The sequence below is a fragment of the Crocuta crocuta genome, unplaced genomic scaffold (assembly GCF_008692635.1).
Source record: "Crocuta crocuta isolate KB4526 unplaced genomic scaffold, BGI_CrCroc_1.0 scaffold35, whole genome shotgun sequence".
Lineage (NCBI taxonomy): Eukaryota > Metazoa > Chordata > Mammalia > Carnivora > Hyaenidae > Crocuta > Crocuta crocuta.
In genome coordinates this window covers 4,072,047-4,093,403 of record NW_027530625.1, presented here as the reverse complement: position 1 = coordinate 4,093,403, position 21,357 = coordinate 4,072,047, and the positions used below count along the sequence as shown (strand labels likewise).

Sequence of the window (21,357 nt, the reverse complement as noted above, 5' to 3'; positions counted from 1 at the left end):
ATGTTTTTGTGGAAAGAAAGAAGGTGGTTCAATAAAACTAAACCAACATCCATCATACAAAGAAGTCACCAACTATTATCTAAAGTGAGTGGATCAAGAAATTGTAGCATAAGTACAATGGTGGAAGTGTGACAGAAACTACCAGAAGAAACTACTCAATAACCGGAAGTGAATCTGGAAGATGAATGAGGTATGGAAGAAGCAATGAGTCCTAGTTGTTTCACTAAGCCTTTTGAAACTTAGTGATTTTTTAAACACTAAGTGACTAAAATGCATTTAATCAGCATATGCATTTAATATGCTGAAAAAAAATGTTTAAGACTTATTTCTTTAAATATGCGGGTTGTTTATTCAAAAAAATAACAGCATTTACTTATGCATGTTTTAACCTTTTATTACAACTAGAGTATGAACTGAAAACCTCATATGAATTGAGGGTCCTGGAGATTTCAGACCTTACGGCAAGTCTCAGAAAGAAACCATCAAAAAACCATACAAGAAAATAAATTACTTGCCTGCCTGAATCAAACACATCCTGAAAGTACTCATGCTCAGGAAAAGGGATAAGAAATAAGAGTTCACTAAATACAACAGGCAACTTCACTTCTAGAAAAGCTGAGAAGTCGTGAGCCACCCTGAGATTTTTTCCACAATATTTATAATACTTGGGATTCATTGTGCAATTACACGTGTCTCACTCAGCAAACAGCGAGGCCCGTGAAGGCGGCAGCCATGCTGGCTGTGTTCACGCCGCCACTCCCATACCATCTGGTATGGCTCCCAACACACAGAGCATGCTGCCTAAGTATCTGCTGAATCAAAGAATGGAAAAACTAACAATGATAACTTAAAAATCCGAATCCTGGGGCACCTGAGTAGCTTAGTTGGTTAAGCATCCGACTTCGGCTCAGGTCATGATCTCACGGTTCATGGGTTCGAGCCCCGCGTCGGGCTCTGTGCTGACAGCTCAGAGCCTGGAGCCTGTTTCAGATTCTGTGTCTCCCTCTCTCTCTGACCCTCCCCTGCTCATGCTGTCTCTCTCTCTCTCTGTCTCTCTCTCAAAAATAAAACATTAAAAAAATCCAAATCCTTGGAAAAATTTAAAAACTCCCATAACTCTTAGGTCAAAGAAAAAAATAAAAGCCAGGATTATGGACTATTAACAAAACACAAACAATGAGAAACATCATATGTTAAGCTATGTGATGAGGCCAAAACTTTACTGAGAGGAAAATGCATGGTTTTAAACTCTTCTCACATTATGTAAGTGAGAATATAAATGAATTAATCATTCAACTCAAGAAGCTAGGTAGTAAGGGAAATTGATTCATAGATAAAATCAGGAATTGATAGGTTACAAAATAAACTAAATGCCAAACCTATAGAAATGGTAACTAAGCCCAGGTAAACCCTCTACAAATAGGGCAAAATGTGAAAATATCCAACATTAGGATTGAGAAAGGATCTGTGACCACAGATGCAAACTATATTAAAAGTATAAGGTAAAAATCAAGTCCCTAAATATTAATATTAAAGTGTAAGCTGCATGGGATAAATGGGACTCATAAACAACAGGCTCAAAAGCCAGGAAGATCACAAATCTTGGTCAGATACCTGAAGAAATAGATTGCTTTTGGAAATCTCCCTTATCACACTCTGGGAGCCTATATGTGGCACTTGTATTGACTAATGAAGAAAACCTCCCTCTTCTGGTATATTGTTCAAATCTGAAAGCTGTCTCCACGAAGGAAAAAAGAAAAAGACCCTCCAAATCCTCTTTATGAGGACATTGGTATGTTGTTCCCTTGCCTTGAGAAAATAACATTTCTTGATACGTGGAAATGTTTTCCAACAGAATAACATTTCTTGATACGTGGAAATGCTTTTCAACAAAGAGCCTGTTGCTCCAAATATGTTGAAACTGGCTCAGAGTTCTATTTCGATTCCAGTGTCTACTGTTGGTATGGAAAGAATTTTTAGTGCCGTGGACAATCTATGGACCAATGGATTGAACAGACTGAGTGTGGAATGAGTAAGGAGTGAAATGAGGACACTCAGGAGAAATAATTTTTACTTCTTTCGATACAAAGTATCAGTTTCTGAAAAATAAATAAGCTACAAAGTCACATATCTAATGTAAACTATTAGCAATGGAGATGCATAAATAACATAAAGGAAACTTGTGACTCTGGTATTTAGGACATGCCCGGGCTAGCTGTCCATCCCCAATTTGTCTTTGACCGAGGTCACTGGATACTCTGTAAAGATAGAAGTTAACTTGTGGAAAACATGGTCATGCCAATAATTCCTGTCCATAGAAAGGCAAATTATATCTCAAGAAATGTCACTGATTATCACCCTGGGAATACTAATTTTGTATCCATTTAAAAATTATTTTGGGGGCACCAGGGTGGCTCAGTCAGTTAAGCGTCCAACTCTTGATTTTGGCCCAGGTCATCATCTCATGGTTCGTGGGATCAAGCCCCAAGTCGGACTCTGTACTGACAGCATGGAGCCTGCTTAGGATTCTCTCACTCCCCCTCTCTTTCTCTCTCTCTCTGCCCCTCCTCTACTCACACGTGGTCATTCTCCCTTTCTCTCAAAAATAAATAAAATAAACTTAAAAAAATTATTTTGGTATACCTTACCTAGCTATGAAAGTGCAGTACTCTGGATTCTCTTTTGATAATATCTTACTGGTTGTAATATCTTGCTGATTCTGTCACCAATTAATGAGTTAAATAAAATCTTTGGCAAGTATTCATTTTCTATCTATATGAGTCATGAGTTCGTCACTTAAAAAGTAGCCTATCACAGTTTACATGCACAAACATATATATGCATACACTCACATGCATGCATACATACATAATGTATAATCATAGCAGATAGCTTTATTATGTGTTTCCAAGACTTTTGCTAATATTTTTTAATTCCGCTCATGGAAACCCCAAGTAGACATTCCCACAAAGCCCCAAAAGTAGAGCCAGAAGGTTGAGATTGGTCCCCAAATGGAAGTTTGCCAAGGGCCCATCCAGGCTCCAGAGTTGGTGTGGTGGGTGAGGAGCTGGGCATCGAATGTGCACCCCCATCTCTCCAACCTGGTGGAGCAATGAAAAAGGCTAGGTAAGACAGGAAGGGTCAGAAACACTATGAGAGGGCCCTAGAGACAACAAACTCCAACATGGAAAGGAGGAACTTCAGAACAGGTAGTCTCAGAAGCAAATCTCTAAGAATTCCAACCAGCAGAGCCAGGGCTGGAGAGGTTCCAGAGCCCCCCCACCACCCCGCCCAAAAAAAAAATGGTGGGGTTGTGCCATTTGCGACAACATGGATGGACTTAGAGGGTGTTATACCAAGTGAAATACATCAGACTGAGAAAGACAAATACCATATGATTTTACTGAGAAACCCAGTGAATAAACAAAGAAACAAAAAGCAGAACCAAACCTGTAAATACAGAGAACAAACTACTGGTTGCCAGACGGGCAGGGACGGGATGGGGGGCAAAATGGGCGAAGGCAGGTAGGAGACATAGGCTTCCAGTTATGGAATGAATAAGTCACAGAATAAAAGGCACAGCATAAGGAATACAGTTGATGACATCGTAACAGCGTTGTACGGTGACAGATGGTAGCTAAGCTTGCGGTGAGCACAGCATAATATAAACTTGTTCAAACACTATGGTGTACCCCCTGAAACTAATGTAACGTTTTGTGTCAACTACACTCAAATTAAAAAAAAAAAAACTCGTAATAATTTTTAAAAGATTGGAAAGGGAATAGAGAGATGGCAACTTGCCACTTGGCGAAGTATGTTTTTGATGCATGGGTATGATATCCATTTGGATACCATGGACACATGATGGCCATTTTGACTGCTTATTCTACTCTTCTGAAACTTCACCTCAACTTGCAAACCAGTCACAAGCAGCTAAGCATGAACAGCAAATACTAATCAAAGGGGAAAGAATGAGTTGACTGTGGCCATGTGTGAACAGGAAATTCCTCTGGCCAACTCTTGCGTCTCTTCCGCACGTGACTGCGGGTGCTGAGTTGCTATGCTGCTGGTGGGAGAAGATGGGCCACCGACCAGAGCTGAAAGGTTTATGGTTTGTTTTCTGAGGTCTGGACGTAGGTGTGAAGTAGGTAGGAAACCTTTTGGTATTTTGCTGTTGTCGTCAAAATGTCTCTACTGTGTCGTCTGCACTCTGGAATATGCTTACCACCCATGAGCACTCTCAGGCCCCACACTCCCAAACGTGAGTTTCCCCCTAAAACCCTGATCAAGATCTACCAGTCCTCTCATGCCAGCCCTGCATCTCCCTGTGCTCCCAGGGCTCGCTGCAGTCCAGGGTTCAGAATCCAAGTGACGGTTAAAACTTCGCTGACACGGAGCCCCTGGGCTCAGTCAGTTGAGCATCTGACTTCAGCTCAGGTCATGATTTCACAGTTTGTGGGTTCGAGCCCAGCGTCAGGCTCTGTGCTGACAGCTAGCTCAGAGCCTGGAGGCTGCTTCGGGTTCTGTGTCTCCCTCTCCCTGACCCTCCCGCGTTAACACTCTCTCTTACTCTCAAAAATAAACATTACCAAAAAAAAATTTTTTTTAATTGGCTGACATGGGGCACGCCTGGGTGATTCAGTTGGTTAAGTGTCAACTTCGGCTCAGGTCATGGTCTCATAGTTCATGAGTTCGAGTCCCACATGTCCCACATGGGGCTCTCTGCTGTCAGCACAGGGGCCACTTCAGATCGATCCTCTGTCCTCCTCTCTCTGCCCCTCCCCCACTTGCATGCGCACGCACTTTCTCTAAAAAATAAAACATTGAAAAATTGGCTGACAAAACATGCATCATTATAAAACTGGGGGTGGGAAGTGAACGTTCACATGACAGATTAAAAAGAACAGCATCAAGACGGTTATTCAGAACTCCCCATTTTGGAGGAGTGGTGGGCGCAGAGCCCCCAACCAAGCAAGGGGTGGGGGAGTGCTAAAAATAGGCTGTAATAAAGAAAATGAAGACACTGGAGCTGCTCTGAGCAGGGGCAATCACTCCAGCAGCGATGTGAGGAAGGGCCAGAGACAAGGAGGGCAGCCCAAAGATGATGATCTCAGGTCAGAGATAAGGAGGCTTTGAGAATAGTTAAGAAGAGTAAAAAAACGGTGATGATAATGATGATGACGACGACAATGACGACGATCTATTTCATCAATTTACTCACTGAATCCTTCCCACAGCGGCAGGTTCGAGGCTGAGCCTGGGGATCTGATTCAGGAGTCTATACTCTTAATCTGCATGGGATACTGCCACTCATTTCTCGGCCTGGGGTCCCCATACCAATTCAGGTCATGTGGACTCGCACCCCACAGCTGCCCGAGGTCCAGGCTGGGGTGACAGGTTCCCAGAGGCGACTTTTTTCACTCATGTTTTCTCGGGGCTCCCCCAGGCTGAACAGAGAGGTCCTGATGGGTCCTTGAGGGCTCTCGGATTCCCAAGGACGGCTGAGTTCCCTCCCCCCACGCGCACGGGGCCTGGGCGGGACTCCGCTCCCAGCGCGCACGCGCCACCTTAGTGCCACCCGCAAGGCCCATACGCAGTGGTCTCCGTTCACCGCGCTCGCTGTGCTCACTCCGAGAGCGTGCTTTATTTCTAGCACATGGTGACTTCCCTCTCTTGGCTTCCAGTTCAGCTTTGCATCTTGGGTTTTAATTTGGTTGTATTGTTTCCAGCATTTATTTGTGTTTGTGTGTTTGCAGGCGATCGGGAGGGCGGGGCTTACCCCCGCCAGCTCAGTCTACCATATTGCTTCAAAGTCCAAAACACAATCTGCTAACAGAGGCTTCTGGCACTCCCTATCACTTCCTGGAAACCAAAGTTTGATTTCAGACATGCCAAGTGTGAGCTGCCAGCCGAGGGCTGCGTGGAGCAGGCGTGGGAACGTGGGGCTAGCGCTGCAGGAGGAGGCCGAGTGTGAGCGGAGGAGACAGCCTGCACCGAGCACACAAGTGACGGCGGTGTCCTCCGTGTCCTGGGATCCCGAGGGAGACAGAGCACTTCCACCCAGTGGGGGAGAGGAACAAACCCCGTCAGGGAAGAGCTGGCTGTCAGAAATGGAAGAAGAGGACCAAGGCGAGGGAAGGAGATTTTTCAAGAAGTGGGTGATGAAGTATCCAATGCTGTGACAACGTAAGGAAAGTGAGAGTGAAAATGTCAGCACGGTTCATGACTGGGACCTTCTGAGAAGCAATGCAGGCACGGCTCTGAGGAAGGACCGGGGAACGAGTAATTGGAGGCACAAACCTTGGTTTCCTCTGCCCTCCATTTCCTCACCCCCTCACCCATCTTGCCTGCCACCTAAACCAAGGCTCAGGAAAGCCTAAAACAGGCAGCCTATGCTTATGGCCATCTTCTTAACAACATGGGGGTGGGGGAGGAGGGGACGAGGGCTGGGGCCTCGCTCCCCCTACATCAGACAGAGGCACTTCCTGAAGAGAAGCCTCGAAAATCCGAAATACATGAATGCCACATGTCAGCCTCCTCAGGACATCTGCAAAGTGGCTGTTCTCCAAATTGGAGAGCTTGATGACCCTGTGCCTCACCCCCAAGTGTCTGGAGTGAGAGTCCCACTCCCAGGAGGCTCCCTTTCCAGGTCCCCATCCTGCAGACCAGACAGACCGCCTGGCCCATTGGCGATGATTTCCCGCTGTTGCTGTCGCTGAGTCAAACCTCCTGGATCAATTCAGTAGGAAAGAGCAAATCATGACAGGAACATGCAGAGAGTCAGCAGAGCATGTATGTGAGTGTGTGAGTGTGTGAGTGTGTGTGTGTGTGTGTGTGACATTTAGCACGTGACTATAATTACTGTAAAGAGTGACTCACCCAAACTCCAGGAATTCCATACCCCCAGGTCACTCGTGAGTAAGTCGGTCTCCTCCTGGGACCACTCTGACCAGAGAAAAGGTTTCACCATTGCCCCTATTGCTCAGGCCCCAAACCTGGAAATCATCTTCATTCCCTCCTTTTCCTCGTTTCCAACAACCCATCAGACGAATCTGCCAGGTCTGCCTTCAGAACACCTGCCCCATCAGTCTCCTTCTCCCCCGTGTGCTGCCGCCTCCCCATCCCAACCAGCACCACCTCACTCTCGGATGCTGCCTGCACCTCCTGAGCAGGCCCTGCTTCCCATCTTGGCCCCCTGTACCGCCCCCCCACCCCAGGTTGTTTCCATACAGTAGCAATGGTGATTTAAAAAACAAACAAACAAAAAAACCCCAAAAAGCAGCTGTAAGCCAGACCATGTCCGGCTCCTGTTTAAAACCCTTCCCTGCACTTGGAATAGAACCTAACTCCTGTCCCGGGCCATTAGCTCTTCCCGATGGGCCCGGCCACAGCACCCGGCCCCTATTTCCTTATGGCCCCCGTGTCCCTGCCGCACCGGCTCTGAGTTTCTTGATGGCACCAAGCTTCTTCCCACTGGGGGTCTTCGCACTTGCTGTGCCCTCACGCTGGCCCGGCCAGACCCCGTGTCACTCAGGTCGTGACTTAGTGTGCTCTTCCTTCTCAGAGAGGCCTTCCCTGAGGCCCCACATCCCAGCAGACCCCATCACCCTCTCTCACCCCCTCCTGTCTTGGTCTCCTGTGTCCTTCTCATACCAGCTGACAGTACTTCACACACTCAACATTTTTCCATCTCTTCTAATACCAGCAAGGTGGGGCACGTGCTCATCTGCCCTCAATAATGTGTCTGCCTCCTCTGAACAACACAAAAGACAGGGGCTCTTGACCATAGCCTCAGGGTCTGGCATGGAGGAAGCATTCGATAAATGTTTGGTTTGCAGAACGAATAAGAGCGGCCCGGCAGTGCATACTAAGGAAATCAGAACTGACCAATACGACGTCTTGCTTAGGTCTTGAGGTGGCCAGTATCTCAAAGAGGCCCCAGTGCTGGGATGAATCAGACCTTGCCTGCGTTGTTCCAGGCCAACAGAAGGGGACTCCTTCCCTGTTTGTGCAACAGTCAGCATTTATTAGGGCGTGCTGTGTGGGAGCCTGTGCTCTGTGTCAGTCTCTGATGCATCCCAATTCACTTGGCTACTGGCACCCCGTAGCCAGCCTCGGTCAACAGGCCACCCTGCCCTACAGCTAATGACCAACTGGCCCTCACCGGAGGTCATTCACGGTGCAACCAAGTGGCACACCCATAACTCCCTTACACCCAGGGTTCCCATCTATCCAGGGTTTCAGTGCCACCCCAGGGACGGCACTCAGGAGGCTGGTCACACCCTGTCCCCAAGGGTCCGTGGGCCAGCCTCACTTCCCAAGCAACGCGTGTGCCAATTTCTCCATGCCCTGTGCCCAGCTTGATCCCAACAGGCCAAGAACGTGGACTACGCAGTCAGCAAGGGATCACACCAGCTCTGGTCCTTGCCAGTTCCGCGATCATGGTCAGGCCACCACACCTCTTGGAACCTGTTTCCTTCTCTGAAAAAATGAAGACCATAAAAGCACTGACCTTCTGTGCTGCTGTGGCTGTGGCTCCCGTGCTCCAGGCCTGCTCGGCAGGCCCACAGGGTCTCCCCAGGACCACGTCAAGGGAACAGGGGGGAGAGGGGAAGCAGCTCCCTTCTGGCAATACTTCTGTGGCTAATCTCTTTACCAGAAATCTCAGCGAGTGGAGGATAAGACTCAGCACAATGAACGACTGCAGTGCACACGACACGGGGGCACTCAGCTGGGCACCGGAGACCCCAAGGAAAGTCCGACCTCCTCATGTGAAAGAAGAAGGCAGTTGAAAGGGAGAGGCAGACCCGTACATAAAGCCACAGAGCAGATGTGCTGTGTACTTGTGACAGCAGGCGTGGAGAGAGGGTCAGGAAGAAACGCGGCCGCCCGTCCACTGGGCTGCCGTGACCTGGACGAACGGGAAGGAGGATGGCTCTTGCCCCCTGCATTTCCCAACTGCTCCGGGCCAACCGCTGGCCTAGGGCCAACAGGACAGGTGAGCGAGAGGTGGCCTGCAAGACTCTCCTACTCAGCTCACTGCCCTCACCCACTACACAGCTCACAGGGGTCACTGAGAGTCCCAGCTCTGCTGACAGTAAGGTCTGCGCACCCCGAGCTCCGTAATTCATCTCTCCGAGGCGCACATAGCTCCCAGCAGTCCAAAAAACGACGACAGCAGCATCTAAATAATGGAAAATTCATTTGAAAAAGAATCTCTAGGCAACTTTTGAAAAAAGCCTCCAGGCTCGGATGGACTCAGGGACTCACGGGGCTGGCAGCAACAGGAGAGATCAGTGGCTTCCAAACTGGCTCTCAACCTCCCAAGCTATTGCTCAACCAAAAGTCACCCAAAAACTGATGAGAACAGAGCAGCTCTGGTGGAAACAGGGCCAAGGTGTCTTCTTGGCACCCTCCTCCTCTCCCCCAGCCCCTGGTGGTCCCCAAGGCAGCTCCACGGAACCCCTGGGGCTCCACGAAGCACTGACGTCAAACCACTAATCTAGGCCAACTTCTGAGCAGATACAGGGAAATGAGTCCCACAGAAGTCATGCTCTGAACGGTGCCTGAACACAAACCTGGTTTCTGACTCCAGGCTGAGATCGCTCGCTCCACTTCGCTAGAGCTAGCTATGGAAAATTGCAATTTAAAAAAAAATAGGGCTCATTTCTGATCACCTACAACATAATCCTTAAGTGTTTTAAAGGCCCCAGAATTAGCCAAGTATGAAACAGAGCCCAGCCCCACAGACTGGCAGAAAGAAGTTTGGAAATGAGTTGCAGAAACACAGCTGACAAGTCCATATAGTTTCCTTCAGTTCCGCGGGACATAAACAGGTCTTGAAAGCCTTGGGCTGTGTGGCTGTGGGAGACCCTGGACCAGGCGGGCCAGGAGGTGAATACTAATGAGCTATGGAAATAGCAATTACTTCCCCCATGTCAGGCACTATGCCAAGCTAAGGAGGATAAAGAGGTCTGAGATATTTTTAAAGTAGTTTTACAGCAGAAAAACTTTCCTACAGACTCAATTATATAACTATCAGACTCCACCTCTGAGCTGAAATTATCCATGGCCTTCAGGAGGGGAAAAAAAAAAAAAAAAAGGCCACAGGTTTCTCCAGAGAAACTCTTAGCTACACGTACTCGGCCAGCAGCCCAGGGCAGCTGAGACCCATCAGCCCCAGAGACCTTCCCCAGAGCAGTTCAGAGCCTGTCACAAGAATGCCAGCCAAGTGGAGGGCAGAAGGGTTGACCCAGCCACCACACATGAAGTCACAGGGTCCAGGAAGGTCCACTCAAGAGCGCTTCTGCCCCTGGCCATGTTGGCATCCTCACAACTTCTTGTCCCAAAATGGGGCTGAAGTCCCCAAAGGACAGAAGATACCCAGGAAACCCACAGTAATCACCTCTCGTTGGCAAAAGGCAGACAGTCAGAGAAAGCCTTCAGAAGCTCAAGGAATGAAGAACTTCACCCCAGTGAAATGAGAGCCAAAACTCAAAGGGATTAACTTACAGCCCAGGTTTTTGTCAGCCTGAAGATGGGTGCACTTTGTAATGCTGATACCACAGACATGAGAGAATGAAGGTTGTTGAGTTCTAGAAGTTTCTGAAAAAAAAGATATGGAATAGATTATTTTTCTGCTATAAACAACAGAACAAAAACAGGCTCAAGTGTTACCAAATGTCATATTTATGAAATTCAGTTATACTTAAAAATATCTCATGTCGAAAATATAGTTCTAGGGAGTTCATAGAAACCATATGCTCTTTTTCTTTTCAAATTGTCAAAAGGTGAGTCTACATCTAAAACACAAAATTTTAAAAGCTGACTAGTCTGGTGGCTGGACAGAAACGTGGCTCGGGAGAAGGTTTGACAATGTCAATTATGTTCTTTTTTTTTTTTTAGAGAATCGGAACTGTCCCAGCAGGCTTTTGGATACTGAGGTCTCGGCTATGCCAACGATATCCATGTGGGTCCTCTGCGACTAGCTCACACCAGGGCTGAGAGGGCTGAGGGAAGTAGTTACGGATCTGCATGGTCCCTCTCAACTAAGGAGACAGAGCTCTGGCTTCTCGGTCACTTGACTGTGCTCCTCTGACCCTGACCCCAAGTCAGTGAGAACATTTGGATTCGACTGTCTCACACAAGTTCCCTGCCATGGGAGGTGAGAGAAGGGGACACGGCCGAGAGAAAGCACACAGAGGTGTGACTGCTCTATTCTCGGTGTGGCGCTGAGGGAAACCTAAGGAGACTGGGGCTCCACCTCTCACTCTTGGGAGCCGGCGAAGTCTGGGCTTGTGAACGGGTTCCACGAAACCAAGAGATCTGGTTCCAACCCCAGCTCGCGCTAGCCGCGTGTCATGCAGCCAGTTCCCTGAGCCGTGGCACCCTCACACTTATGAGGAAGGTAACCACGGCACCTATCCTACCCGGGATGGTGCATGCAACATGCCAGAGCAGCGCCCGGCACCCGGGTGAGAGCTCTGTGCCGGGGGTGCAGGGGGGCGTAGGAGGGGCTGGGGGGGTCTGCTCATCCTTGGTCGGGAAGACTTCTCCCCTACTTGCCCTGCCCTTACCTGCCTTGGGCACTTCCAAGCTCAGATGACCCTTCCTCTAGTATGTCTTTCTTGATCACGTTCCCAAATCTAGGAAGGCTGGGACCCTGCCTGTGTGTTCCCACAGCAGTGTGCACACCTCCTTAGCCAACTGCACCGTGTGGGCCCTTGCTTCTGCCTGCATCTGCCATCATGTCCCTAGTACCTCATGCAGCACATAGTAGGGCCAATGGAATGAACAAATAAATGAGAAGCCCTATGCCTAGTCCTCATGGCTCTGTCCCTACTCAGAGATTTCTCCCGCACCACACAAGTTAATACTTCACCTCATACATTTTGTAACAATCTCTAATTGTTTCCTGTGTGTACTAATATGTTCTCCGAGAGAAGTGAATTTCATCCTGTATATCTGAATTGCTACGCCTGTCACCCAGTTTCTTTTAGAGCTGAAGGTCCTCTGGGAGATCACCTGACCCACCCCTTTGATTCCGTCGATGGGATGGCAAGGCCCAGAGGAAAGGGGGCCTGCTGCAAGAACACGCCCAGGGCACAAGGCCAGTATGATGAGCCACCGCTGGAAGATGGCAGAAGTTAAGGAGGAATAGTTTGGGCCCCATCAACTCATTTTCTGAAAGCCTCTTGGGGGGGTGGGGGGGCTGGAACTTCATCGCTTTTTCCCGTGGACTGGCGTGAGCTCACTGCCAGCAGCAAGCACCGTGAGGCCCAGCACAGTTCCAAGTACTTCAGAGCACACGGGACATGCTAGTGTCTGCTGCCCCGACACACTTATAGATGGATGCCCTTGTCCTTGCCCTTCCCACAAGGGGCAGGAGAGCTGCTCCCTTGAAAGCAGAGAGACACACCCCAGCTCACTGGCTGCAGGGCCCCGGACATAGACACCCACCACCCTACACGCCCCTGCCTCCCTCTGGAAGTGGGCTTCTTTTTTTTTATTTTTTTTTATATTTTTATTTATTTCTAGGAGAGAGAGAGACAGCGTGAGCAGGGGAGGGTCAGAGAGAGAGGGAGACACAGACTCTGAAACAGGCTCCAGGCTCTGAGCTGGCAGTCAGCACAGAGCCCGACGCGGGGCTCGAACCCACGAACCGCAAGATCATGACCTAAGCGAAAGTCGGACGCTTAACCGACTAAGCCACCCAGGCGCCCCTGGAAGTGGGCTTCTAACAATGGGAACCTCAAAGACGATCATCTCAGGAAGGCGGCTGCTGAGGTGGCTGACCCATGAAGGGCAATCGCTAAAGACCCACTGGCCGGGGACCTGGAGGGAGCACATCATGCACACACACCACGCGAGCGAACCAGACAGCAGAGCAGCCCGCTGCCTGGACGCAGGCAAGGCCGGTGGTCAGGAGCGGCATACGGGGAGGAGCTGGCAGGGCCGTGGAAGTGATGACCATGGTCGGGGGAAGCCCATGCTATCACTGCCTGGGCTGGCAGATGTCAGGGAAGAGGAGGGGAAGGCAGGGTGTAGACATAAGCCCAACTGGCAAGGATAGAACCCATGGGGGCAGGGGCAGGGGGTAGGAGTGGGGGCCAGCAGGGTCACTGGGCCCAGGCCTTAAGCTCAGGATGGGGTGTGGTGAGCTCTGCTGACTGGGGTCAAAAGTGTGCAGGGTGTGATGGTATCACAGAACACATCACCCCCCAGGGCCAACTACATCTGAAATAGGAGGATGGCGGGACCCCAGAGGGAGCCCCCAGAGCCTCACAGAGAGTCTGCAAACAGCCAGCTAAAGAGAATAGTTGGCTGCCATGGTAACGGATAGAAGGCCACAGTGCCATGCACGGGGCAGGGAGGCTGAGTGGGCACCTAGGTCTGTCTCACAGCCTGGAGAGGTCAGGTCACAGCCATCTGTTTGAACCCAGCCCAGCAGGCCCAGAGCAAAGCAGCTCCCAAAGTACTGAGGAAACACACTCTGAAACAAAACAAAACAAAACAAACAAGAAAAGGAAGGAAGAAAAAAAATAATTAAATGGCTTACCTTGGCTATTTTCACAAAATGGCTCAGGATTTCTGCCCTTATTTTTAAAGTCTGTGCTGTTAGAATTTCTCGTACAACCCAAAAACTGACCTGTGAAGTCAAATACACACACGCGCGCGCGCACACACACACACACACACACACACACACACACCAGAACAGTGGTTAAATGCCAGACCTCCCATGTTGCCCTCGCCCACCACAGATGGATTTCCCAGAGGTCAGGAAACTGGAAGAGCACAGCCTTCCAGCCTGGGGATGCATGTGGTTGAGGGTCCCTTTTTGTACGACATCTAGCCTACAAATGAGTCCCTCCTTCAGCACCCGCTCTCCAACATGCACAGTGGTGCCGAGTGAGACGAGTACTTTCCTCACCAGCCAGGGGAGCTACCGGGTCCCCATGACATAGGAATCTCTCTCAAGTCGCTGCGGGGAATTCTGAGATGAATCAGACTGAATCCTGCTCAGAAGGACCCCAGTTGTGGGAAGACCGTGGATGGAGAGTTGGATGGAGGGAAGGACAAATGGCCAAAGGAATATGTACACTGGCAGTACCGCCCATCAGATCTATATCCCCAGGCAGACCCAAGATGGGAAGGATTCACCAATATTTGCACAACTGTAACAAATTTCAGTTTGTAGGAAAGGGTTCACCCAATAATTTAAATGATACAAAAGCGTCTTTTGATGTTCCATAAAGCAAGGCAGGTGAAGAGACAGGGTTTTCTGGAGACTACACACGTCAAAAGGACATAGTGGCACTTTGGGCTCAGAATACTGTTCATGCCTGGCCTCTCACAGAAATGAACGTTCCCAACCCCTCAAATCCTTCTGGGAACAAGCAAATTCTCTACCAGGGTACAGTTGACTCCCGTGATACCTCAGGGTAACACGGAAGGGGCTTCGTGCCAAGAACCTCTAGGAAGTGGTTACTGCTTATGTCTCACTACTGTAAGAATGCTGCTGTGTGACACACAGACACCCAAGGGTGGAATGACAGCACGGGAAAGAGACAGAGAGAGAGCTGTGCAGGGTACGGGGACGCATGGAGGTGAAAGGGCTGCAAGGCGTGTGAAAACCTCTAAACTTTACAAAGAAAAACAGGGATGGATGTTCCAGACTTAAGGAGGCACTTTTATTGCTACAACCAAATTTATTCTCTTCCCCAAAATACTGTCACTTTTCAATGCAAAAACAAGGAAATAGTAACCAAGAATAAAAAATTTGCTTTTTATGTTAAGCAGGAATATTATAGAAAAGTTTTTTCCACATAATTATCTGTGTTTGCCTCCAGGATATGCCTGGTTTTCCATAGGAGCATTTTTTCCAAGGATTTGCCTAAAATTAAATTCAGACTCAAACGTTTACTAGCCAGTTATGGAAGAAAGACTTTCTGAACACCAAATGGCATGCCCATAAACCTTATATTTTAATATATGCACATTTTTATGCCACATAATCTCAAGTGTGATAGTTTATATGTATAATTTAATAGATTCCTGCATGCCCCCAAATCACATGTATTTAAGGCATAATTATGGAACATGGCCGAGTTGACTCTGATATGCAGCCACAGAAAGCAGAAGCAACTCTGAGTCAATTCAATACAATAGATTTTCATGAAGCCTGTATTGTGTGCAGGCTCGACCGTGTGAGTCCAGACTCGATCCGTCTTTGCCTGGTATGGAAGAAACCAAAGGAGGAGGCAGAGCCCTCCAGAAATCACCTGGCAATCATGGACAGAGAAGAAGTTCAACCTAAGTGGACTAGAACATGGCGGAGGTAATGATAGGGGAAGGCTTGCTGGAAGAGGCAGGCCTTGAAAGATGGGTGGACTTCAAAAGGATAAAGGCAGTACTGAGGTATGGCTGTATAGACCATGACCCGGAGAGCCGAGTGAACTGACTGGTCTGGAGTTGTGGGTGCTCTGTGCAGTTAGGGTAGATGCGGGCAATTAAAGCTGGAAAGGGCATCGAAGGCCAGATTGCGGGGTTCTGGAGCAAGAAGGACCTTAGGTGCTAGTCTACACGGGGAGATTTCCAGAGGTTTCCACGCAGAGAAGGGACAGTCTTCTGTAGGGGCGGGGACACCCATCAGGAACCTGAGGCAATGGTCTAAGGGACAGGCAGGAGGCTTGAGCTAGGGCCATGTTGAAGGAGATAGGAGAGAAGGGGCAGACAAGAAAGACATTGCAAAGGTAGAATCAGCAAAGTGTCTGACACTTTTTATTCTCTTTTCTAACTATGAAATTGAAGAGAAGCTTAAGGCAGAAAACAAAGGACACAGAGACAGGCACAAAAGGCAGAAATCATTCGCGACCTCATTCTCATATACAGACCACGATGACGGCATTGTGGTTTGTGTCCTCCTCTCTCTTTTCCACATATCTGTCTTTTTCAGTTAAATTGGTATATGTTAAGTATATTATCACAAGAATTTTTATAAGTGAATGAATATTCTTCTACAACAATATTTTTACCAGTTTCCAAGTATTCCATCTTTGGGATATTTCATCATTAAGTAACCTCCTACTGTTGGACAGGTTATTTCTGATTATCTTGTTGTACTAAACAAAGCTGCAGTGAGCATATTTACACACAAATCTTTATACATTTTTAATTACCTTACCATTTATCTTAGGATAAATTCTAGTCAGGGGGAGTGAATAAAAGTATGTGTACCTATTTTCAAAATATATGTATAATATATAAAAGACATGGCCTCCAAAAGGTCTATTTGTTTATCCATCAACACATTTGAGCTGATCCATATCCCCATGCAAAATACCAGTGATTGCAATTTTTTTTTTTACTAACCGAACAGACAAAAGAATGTCTCATTGTTTCTAATTTGCATTTCTACCATAACTATTCGATAAACATCTTTTTTGTACTTTTCTTTCATTTTTTGTTACAAATATTTATAGGCCATTTGTACTATTTGCCCTGTGAATTACCTGCTCGGATCCTTACCCATCTTTCTACTCTTACTACTGATTAGTAAAAGTTCTTTGTGTATTAAGGAAAATACATTAACTCTTTGTGGGTCATGTATTGTACCAAGAATGTAAAGAAACCGGTACTCTTTTACACCATTTTGGGGAATATAAATTCATAGGACCATTTTGAAGAGCAACTTAAATATATCTTGAAAGATGCTTAACTTCTATTCTCTCTAGAATTTTTGTTTTATGAAAACACAGAAATTTAGAGGAACTAATGTACAAGGATTCACCAAAGTACTGTTTATAAAGAAAAAGAACAGAAAAGAAATGCCCATTAATAGGCAACTGGTCACATAAATAATAGTATCACCTCAGACACTGGAAAGAAGTCTCTATGGAAGGAAGTGAGCTATTGAAATTACTCTGCGTAGGAAGTTTATCTATTCTTCCCCATTTATTTATCCATCATTTATTTGTATCAGAAAGGACTCATAGGTGCTTACTTTACACTTTGGATTATAACCCAATACTATGTTATTTATTTTCTTGCTCATATTGTTCCAACTTTGTCCACTGAAAGCTTTCAGTTGGCTCCTATGTTCCTTTGACCTATTCAGCATTGTTTGAGTTGGCTGGTTGGTTTGAGCACTTCCTTATTTTCTGGAACCACATGATGGTATAGGCTCATCAAGATGCTATTGCCCCATTGTTAAACCAGCCATTTCTTCAAGGAACCTTGGTTCCTTTTGTTAGAGAATGATATTAGAAACCAAGATCTGGGTGCTGGGTGTACTTGTTGCTACTGGGGCATCAATGTTTCTAGATCCTCTCAGCTGGGAGAGCAAGGAAATATATGCATGTACGTGTGTATATACTAACATGTACATATACACATCTATAAATATTTCTATATACAATCATCTATATCTATGTTAAAATAAATATGAGTTCATATTGAATGTCTTAGCCTTCTTATCTGTAACTTTCCACTCCCAACAGTGAAAAACCTGGGCCCTACCATCTGCCATCCGTTTCCTGGATTGTTCAATTCCAGTATTCATGTAAAAGGGCTTCAGAACTGTTACTCAATGCCCTTGGGAAGCATCTATAGCAACTAGAGTCCAGAGCTTATACACAGTTCCTTTTGTCTTTAGTCTTACAGGCTCCCCTCATTTCCAAAGTTACGTAGTTCAGCACCTTTCACCTCACCCTCCTCAGGGATGCTGTTTCATACATTTATAATGTTTTATATTTTTTTATGTTCTGCATTCCATTCTAGGATTCCTTAATTTCCACCAACAATTTTGCAAATTTGCATATACTAAAGTTTACTCTTGATGATAGAAAGTTCTATGGGTTTCCATAAATGTGTAATATCATGTGCCAAATGACACTATGTATCTATCATAAAGTATCATACAGAATAGTTTTCACTACCCTAAGAAATCCTCTGTGCTTCACCTACTCAGTGGTCTCCCTGTCTCAAACCTCTGGCAACCCACTGATCAACCTGTTTATCATCTCTAGAGTTTTACCCTTTCAAAAATGTTTTTACATTTCCCAGAATGCTTCTGGGGCACCTGGGTGGCTCAGTGGGTTGAGCGTCCAGCTTCAGCTCAGGTCATGATCTCGCGGTTCGTGGGTTCGAGCCCCGCATCGGGCTCTGTGCTGACAGCTGGCTCAGAGCCTGGATTTGTTTCAGATTCTGTAACTCCCTCTCTCTCTGACCCTCCCCTGCTCACCTTGTCTGTCTGTCTGTCTCTCTCTCTCTCTCAGAAATAAATAAAACATTAAAAAATAGAATGTTTTTAAAAAGCTGGGGAGGTGGAAGTAATTATACATATGTCACCTTTTCAGGCTGGTTTCCTTCACTTAGTAACATGCATTTGAGATTCATCCATGTCTTTATATGGCTTGAGGGCTTATTCCTTTCTTTCTTTTTCTTTCTTTCTTTCTTTCTTTCTTTCTTTCTTTCTTTCTTTCTTTCTTTCTTTCTTTCTTTCTGTCTTTGTCTTTCTTTCTGTCTTTCTTTCTTTCTTTCTTTCTTTCTTTCTTTCTTTCTTTCTTTCTTTCTCTTTTTTGATGAAGACTCTTCTGTTGTATGGATTTACCAATTTATCTATCCATTCACCCACTGAAGTATATCTTTGTTCTTTTCAGTAATTGGTAATGATGACTAAAGCTTCTATGAAGATATTTGTGTGCATGTGTGCATATAAGATTTCAAAGAAGCTGGATAAATATCTAGGAGTGCAACTGCTGGACTGTACCATTTTGTATTCCCACCAGCAATGAATGAGAATGAGTACTGCTCCAGATTCTTGCCTACAACTGGTACTGTCGCTGATTTATTTTAGCTCTTTTAAAAGGTGCATAGTGTTTTTGTATTTCCTCAGGGACAAATGATGTTGAGCATCTTTTTATATGTTTGCTACCTGTACTTCCTTGGTGAGGTGTCCAGATCTTCCGCCCATTTTTTAACTGGGTTGTTTTCTTATCATTGAGTTCTAAGAGTATATTTTGGATTCAATTATTTTACCAGATATGTGTTTTGCAAGTATTTCCCCAGGCTGTGATTTGATTTTTAATTATCTTACCAGTGTCTTTTGCAGAGCAGAAATTTCTAATTTTAATGAAGTCCAATTTATCAGTTTTTTCTTTCATGGATTGTGCTTTTGGTGTTACATCTAATAACTCATCACTAAAGGTCATATAGATTTTCTTCTAGGATTTCTCCTAAAAGTTTTATAGTGTTGTCTTTCACATTTAGGTTTATGCTCCATTTTGAGGGGGTTTTGTTTTGTTTTGTTTTGTTTTGTTTTGTTTTGTTTTAGAGAGACAGTGTGCGAGCAGGGGAGAGGTGCAGGGAGAGGGAAAATCTTCAGCAGACTCCAAGCTCAGCATGAAGCCTGACACAGGGCTCAGTTTCACAACTGTGAGATCATGACCTGAGCTGAAATCAAGAATCAGACCCTTAACTGACTGAGTCACCCAGGCGCCCTATTTTAATTTTTATGAAAGACCTATAGTCTGTGTCTAGGTCCATTATTTTACAGACATTAAAAAAAATGTACCAATTGTTCCAGTACCATTTTGTTGAAGAAGTTACCCTTCCTCCATTGAATGCTCTCATGCATTTGTCAAAGATCAGATGACCATATCTCTATTCTGTTCCGTTACTAGGTGTCTTTTCTTTGATTACTGTAGCTTTACAGTTAGTCTTGAGATCAGGTAGAGTGAGTCCTCCAACTTTGTTCTTTTTCAGCATCGTGTTGGTTATTCTGTCTTTAATCTTGCCATATCTATTTTAGAATCAGTTTTTTCTACCTATGAAATAGTTTGATCGGATTTTCATTGGGATTGCATCACTCTATAGATCAAGTTGGGAAGAACTGACATCTTAATATTGAGTCTTCCAAACCATGAAGATGGAATATTCATCTATTTCAATATACTGTGATTTCTTTCATCAGTGTTTTTTGCAGCTTTCCACATATAGAACCTTTAAGTAATTTGTTAGATTTATACCCAAGCATTATGTGTGTATGTGTGTGGGTATGCACACGAGTGTGCACATGCACACTATTGTACATGGAGTGGGGGTTTTCTATTTCAAATTCCAATTCTTTATTGCTTATATATAGGACAGCTTTTGTATATTGATCTTGTGTCCTGAAACTTGCTATATTCACTTACTAGTTTCAGTAAATTTTTTTTACAGATTTCTTTGAGATTTTCTATATAGACAATCATGTCATATGTGAGTAAAGTCAGTTTTATTTCTTCCTTTTCAATCTATATACCTTCATATATTTTTTAAAAAATCTTATTGCACTCATCAGGACTCCCAGTACACTACTGAATGGAAGTACTCAAAGAGCACATCTTTGCTTTGTTCCCAGTCTTAGGGGGAAATCACGCAATGTCTTACCCTTAAGTATGATGCTGGCTGCAGGGATTTTGTAGATGTCCTTTATCGAGTTGAGGAAGTTCCCCTCTATCCCTCAGTTCCTTGAGGAATGACCACTTCTTCATTCTCAGCCCACGTGGCCTAGGCCCCCTGCCCCTCGCTCCATGGGCAGGCTTATTTCTAAGATCTGGCCAACCGGAGCCTCATGTCTTCCTGGTCAGAGTGACTGATCAGGATGAATGGGATGGGACACAAGCCAGAGCAACCACACATCAGATGACAGAGTAACTGAAAGGGAGGCAAGATGTCTCTGCTGGCGGTTGCCCTCACTAGGGTATGAGCAGGAGCTGCTGGCAGCCATCTTGCAGCCACGGAGGAAGAAGCTGCCAGAGAAGGGACCCAGCTTCCTGGAACCAGGAGCCTTTGGCCCTGCCCAATCTCGGTTAATATGCAAGGGTCCTGAGACCCAGAGAAAGGAAGTGACTTGCCCAAGGCCTCAAACAGGTTGGCAGTAGGGTCTAGACCAGAACCAAGTTCTCCCAACTTCCTCCTCATCTTTCCCAAATTCTTCAGCACCTTCAGGACACAATTCCAACTCTGCTGCCAGCAATGAGTCCGGGCCTCACTGTCCTTCAGTTCAGAGCTCTCACTACTCTGCACCCTTTTCTAAAGCTAATGCCAATTGTTTACTATGTGGCAAGTGCTGGCCTAAACCCTTGATATCCACAATTCTCATTTAATCTTCAAAAACCTGTTGAAATGATTCTTCCCACTTGATAAATAAGGAAGGTGAAAGGTCAAAAGACAACCCAAGATGGGACAGCCAGCAAGTCATAGGGCTAAGATGCAAACCCTTAAGGGTTGGATTCTCTTGAGACCACAGCTTCTTAGGCTATTGCTCACAGGCCCCTAAAGTGTTTGTGCACAGATTTGGGGGGGGGGGGG

At 46.1% G+C, this 21,357-nt stretch overlaps 1 protein-coding gene across 1 annotated transcript in view; it reads right to left on the bottom strand.

Annotated features, from left to right (window-relative positions):
* RALGPS1 (Ral GEF with PH domain and SH3 binding motif 1) overlaps positions 1 to 21,357 on the bottom strand; it is a 257,605-nt gene that overhangs the window by 145,911 nt on the left and 90,337 nt on the right. Inside the window, exon 7 of the mRNA XM_077768262.1 lies at positions 10,513 to 10,605. Coding sequence (XP_077624388.1) covers positions 10,513 to 10,605 — 93 coding nt within the window. The remainder of the gene's footprint in view (positions 1 to 10,512; positions 10,606 to 21,357) is intronic.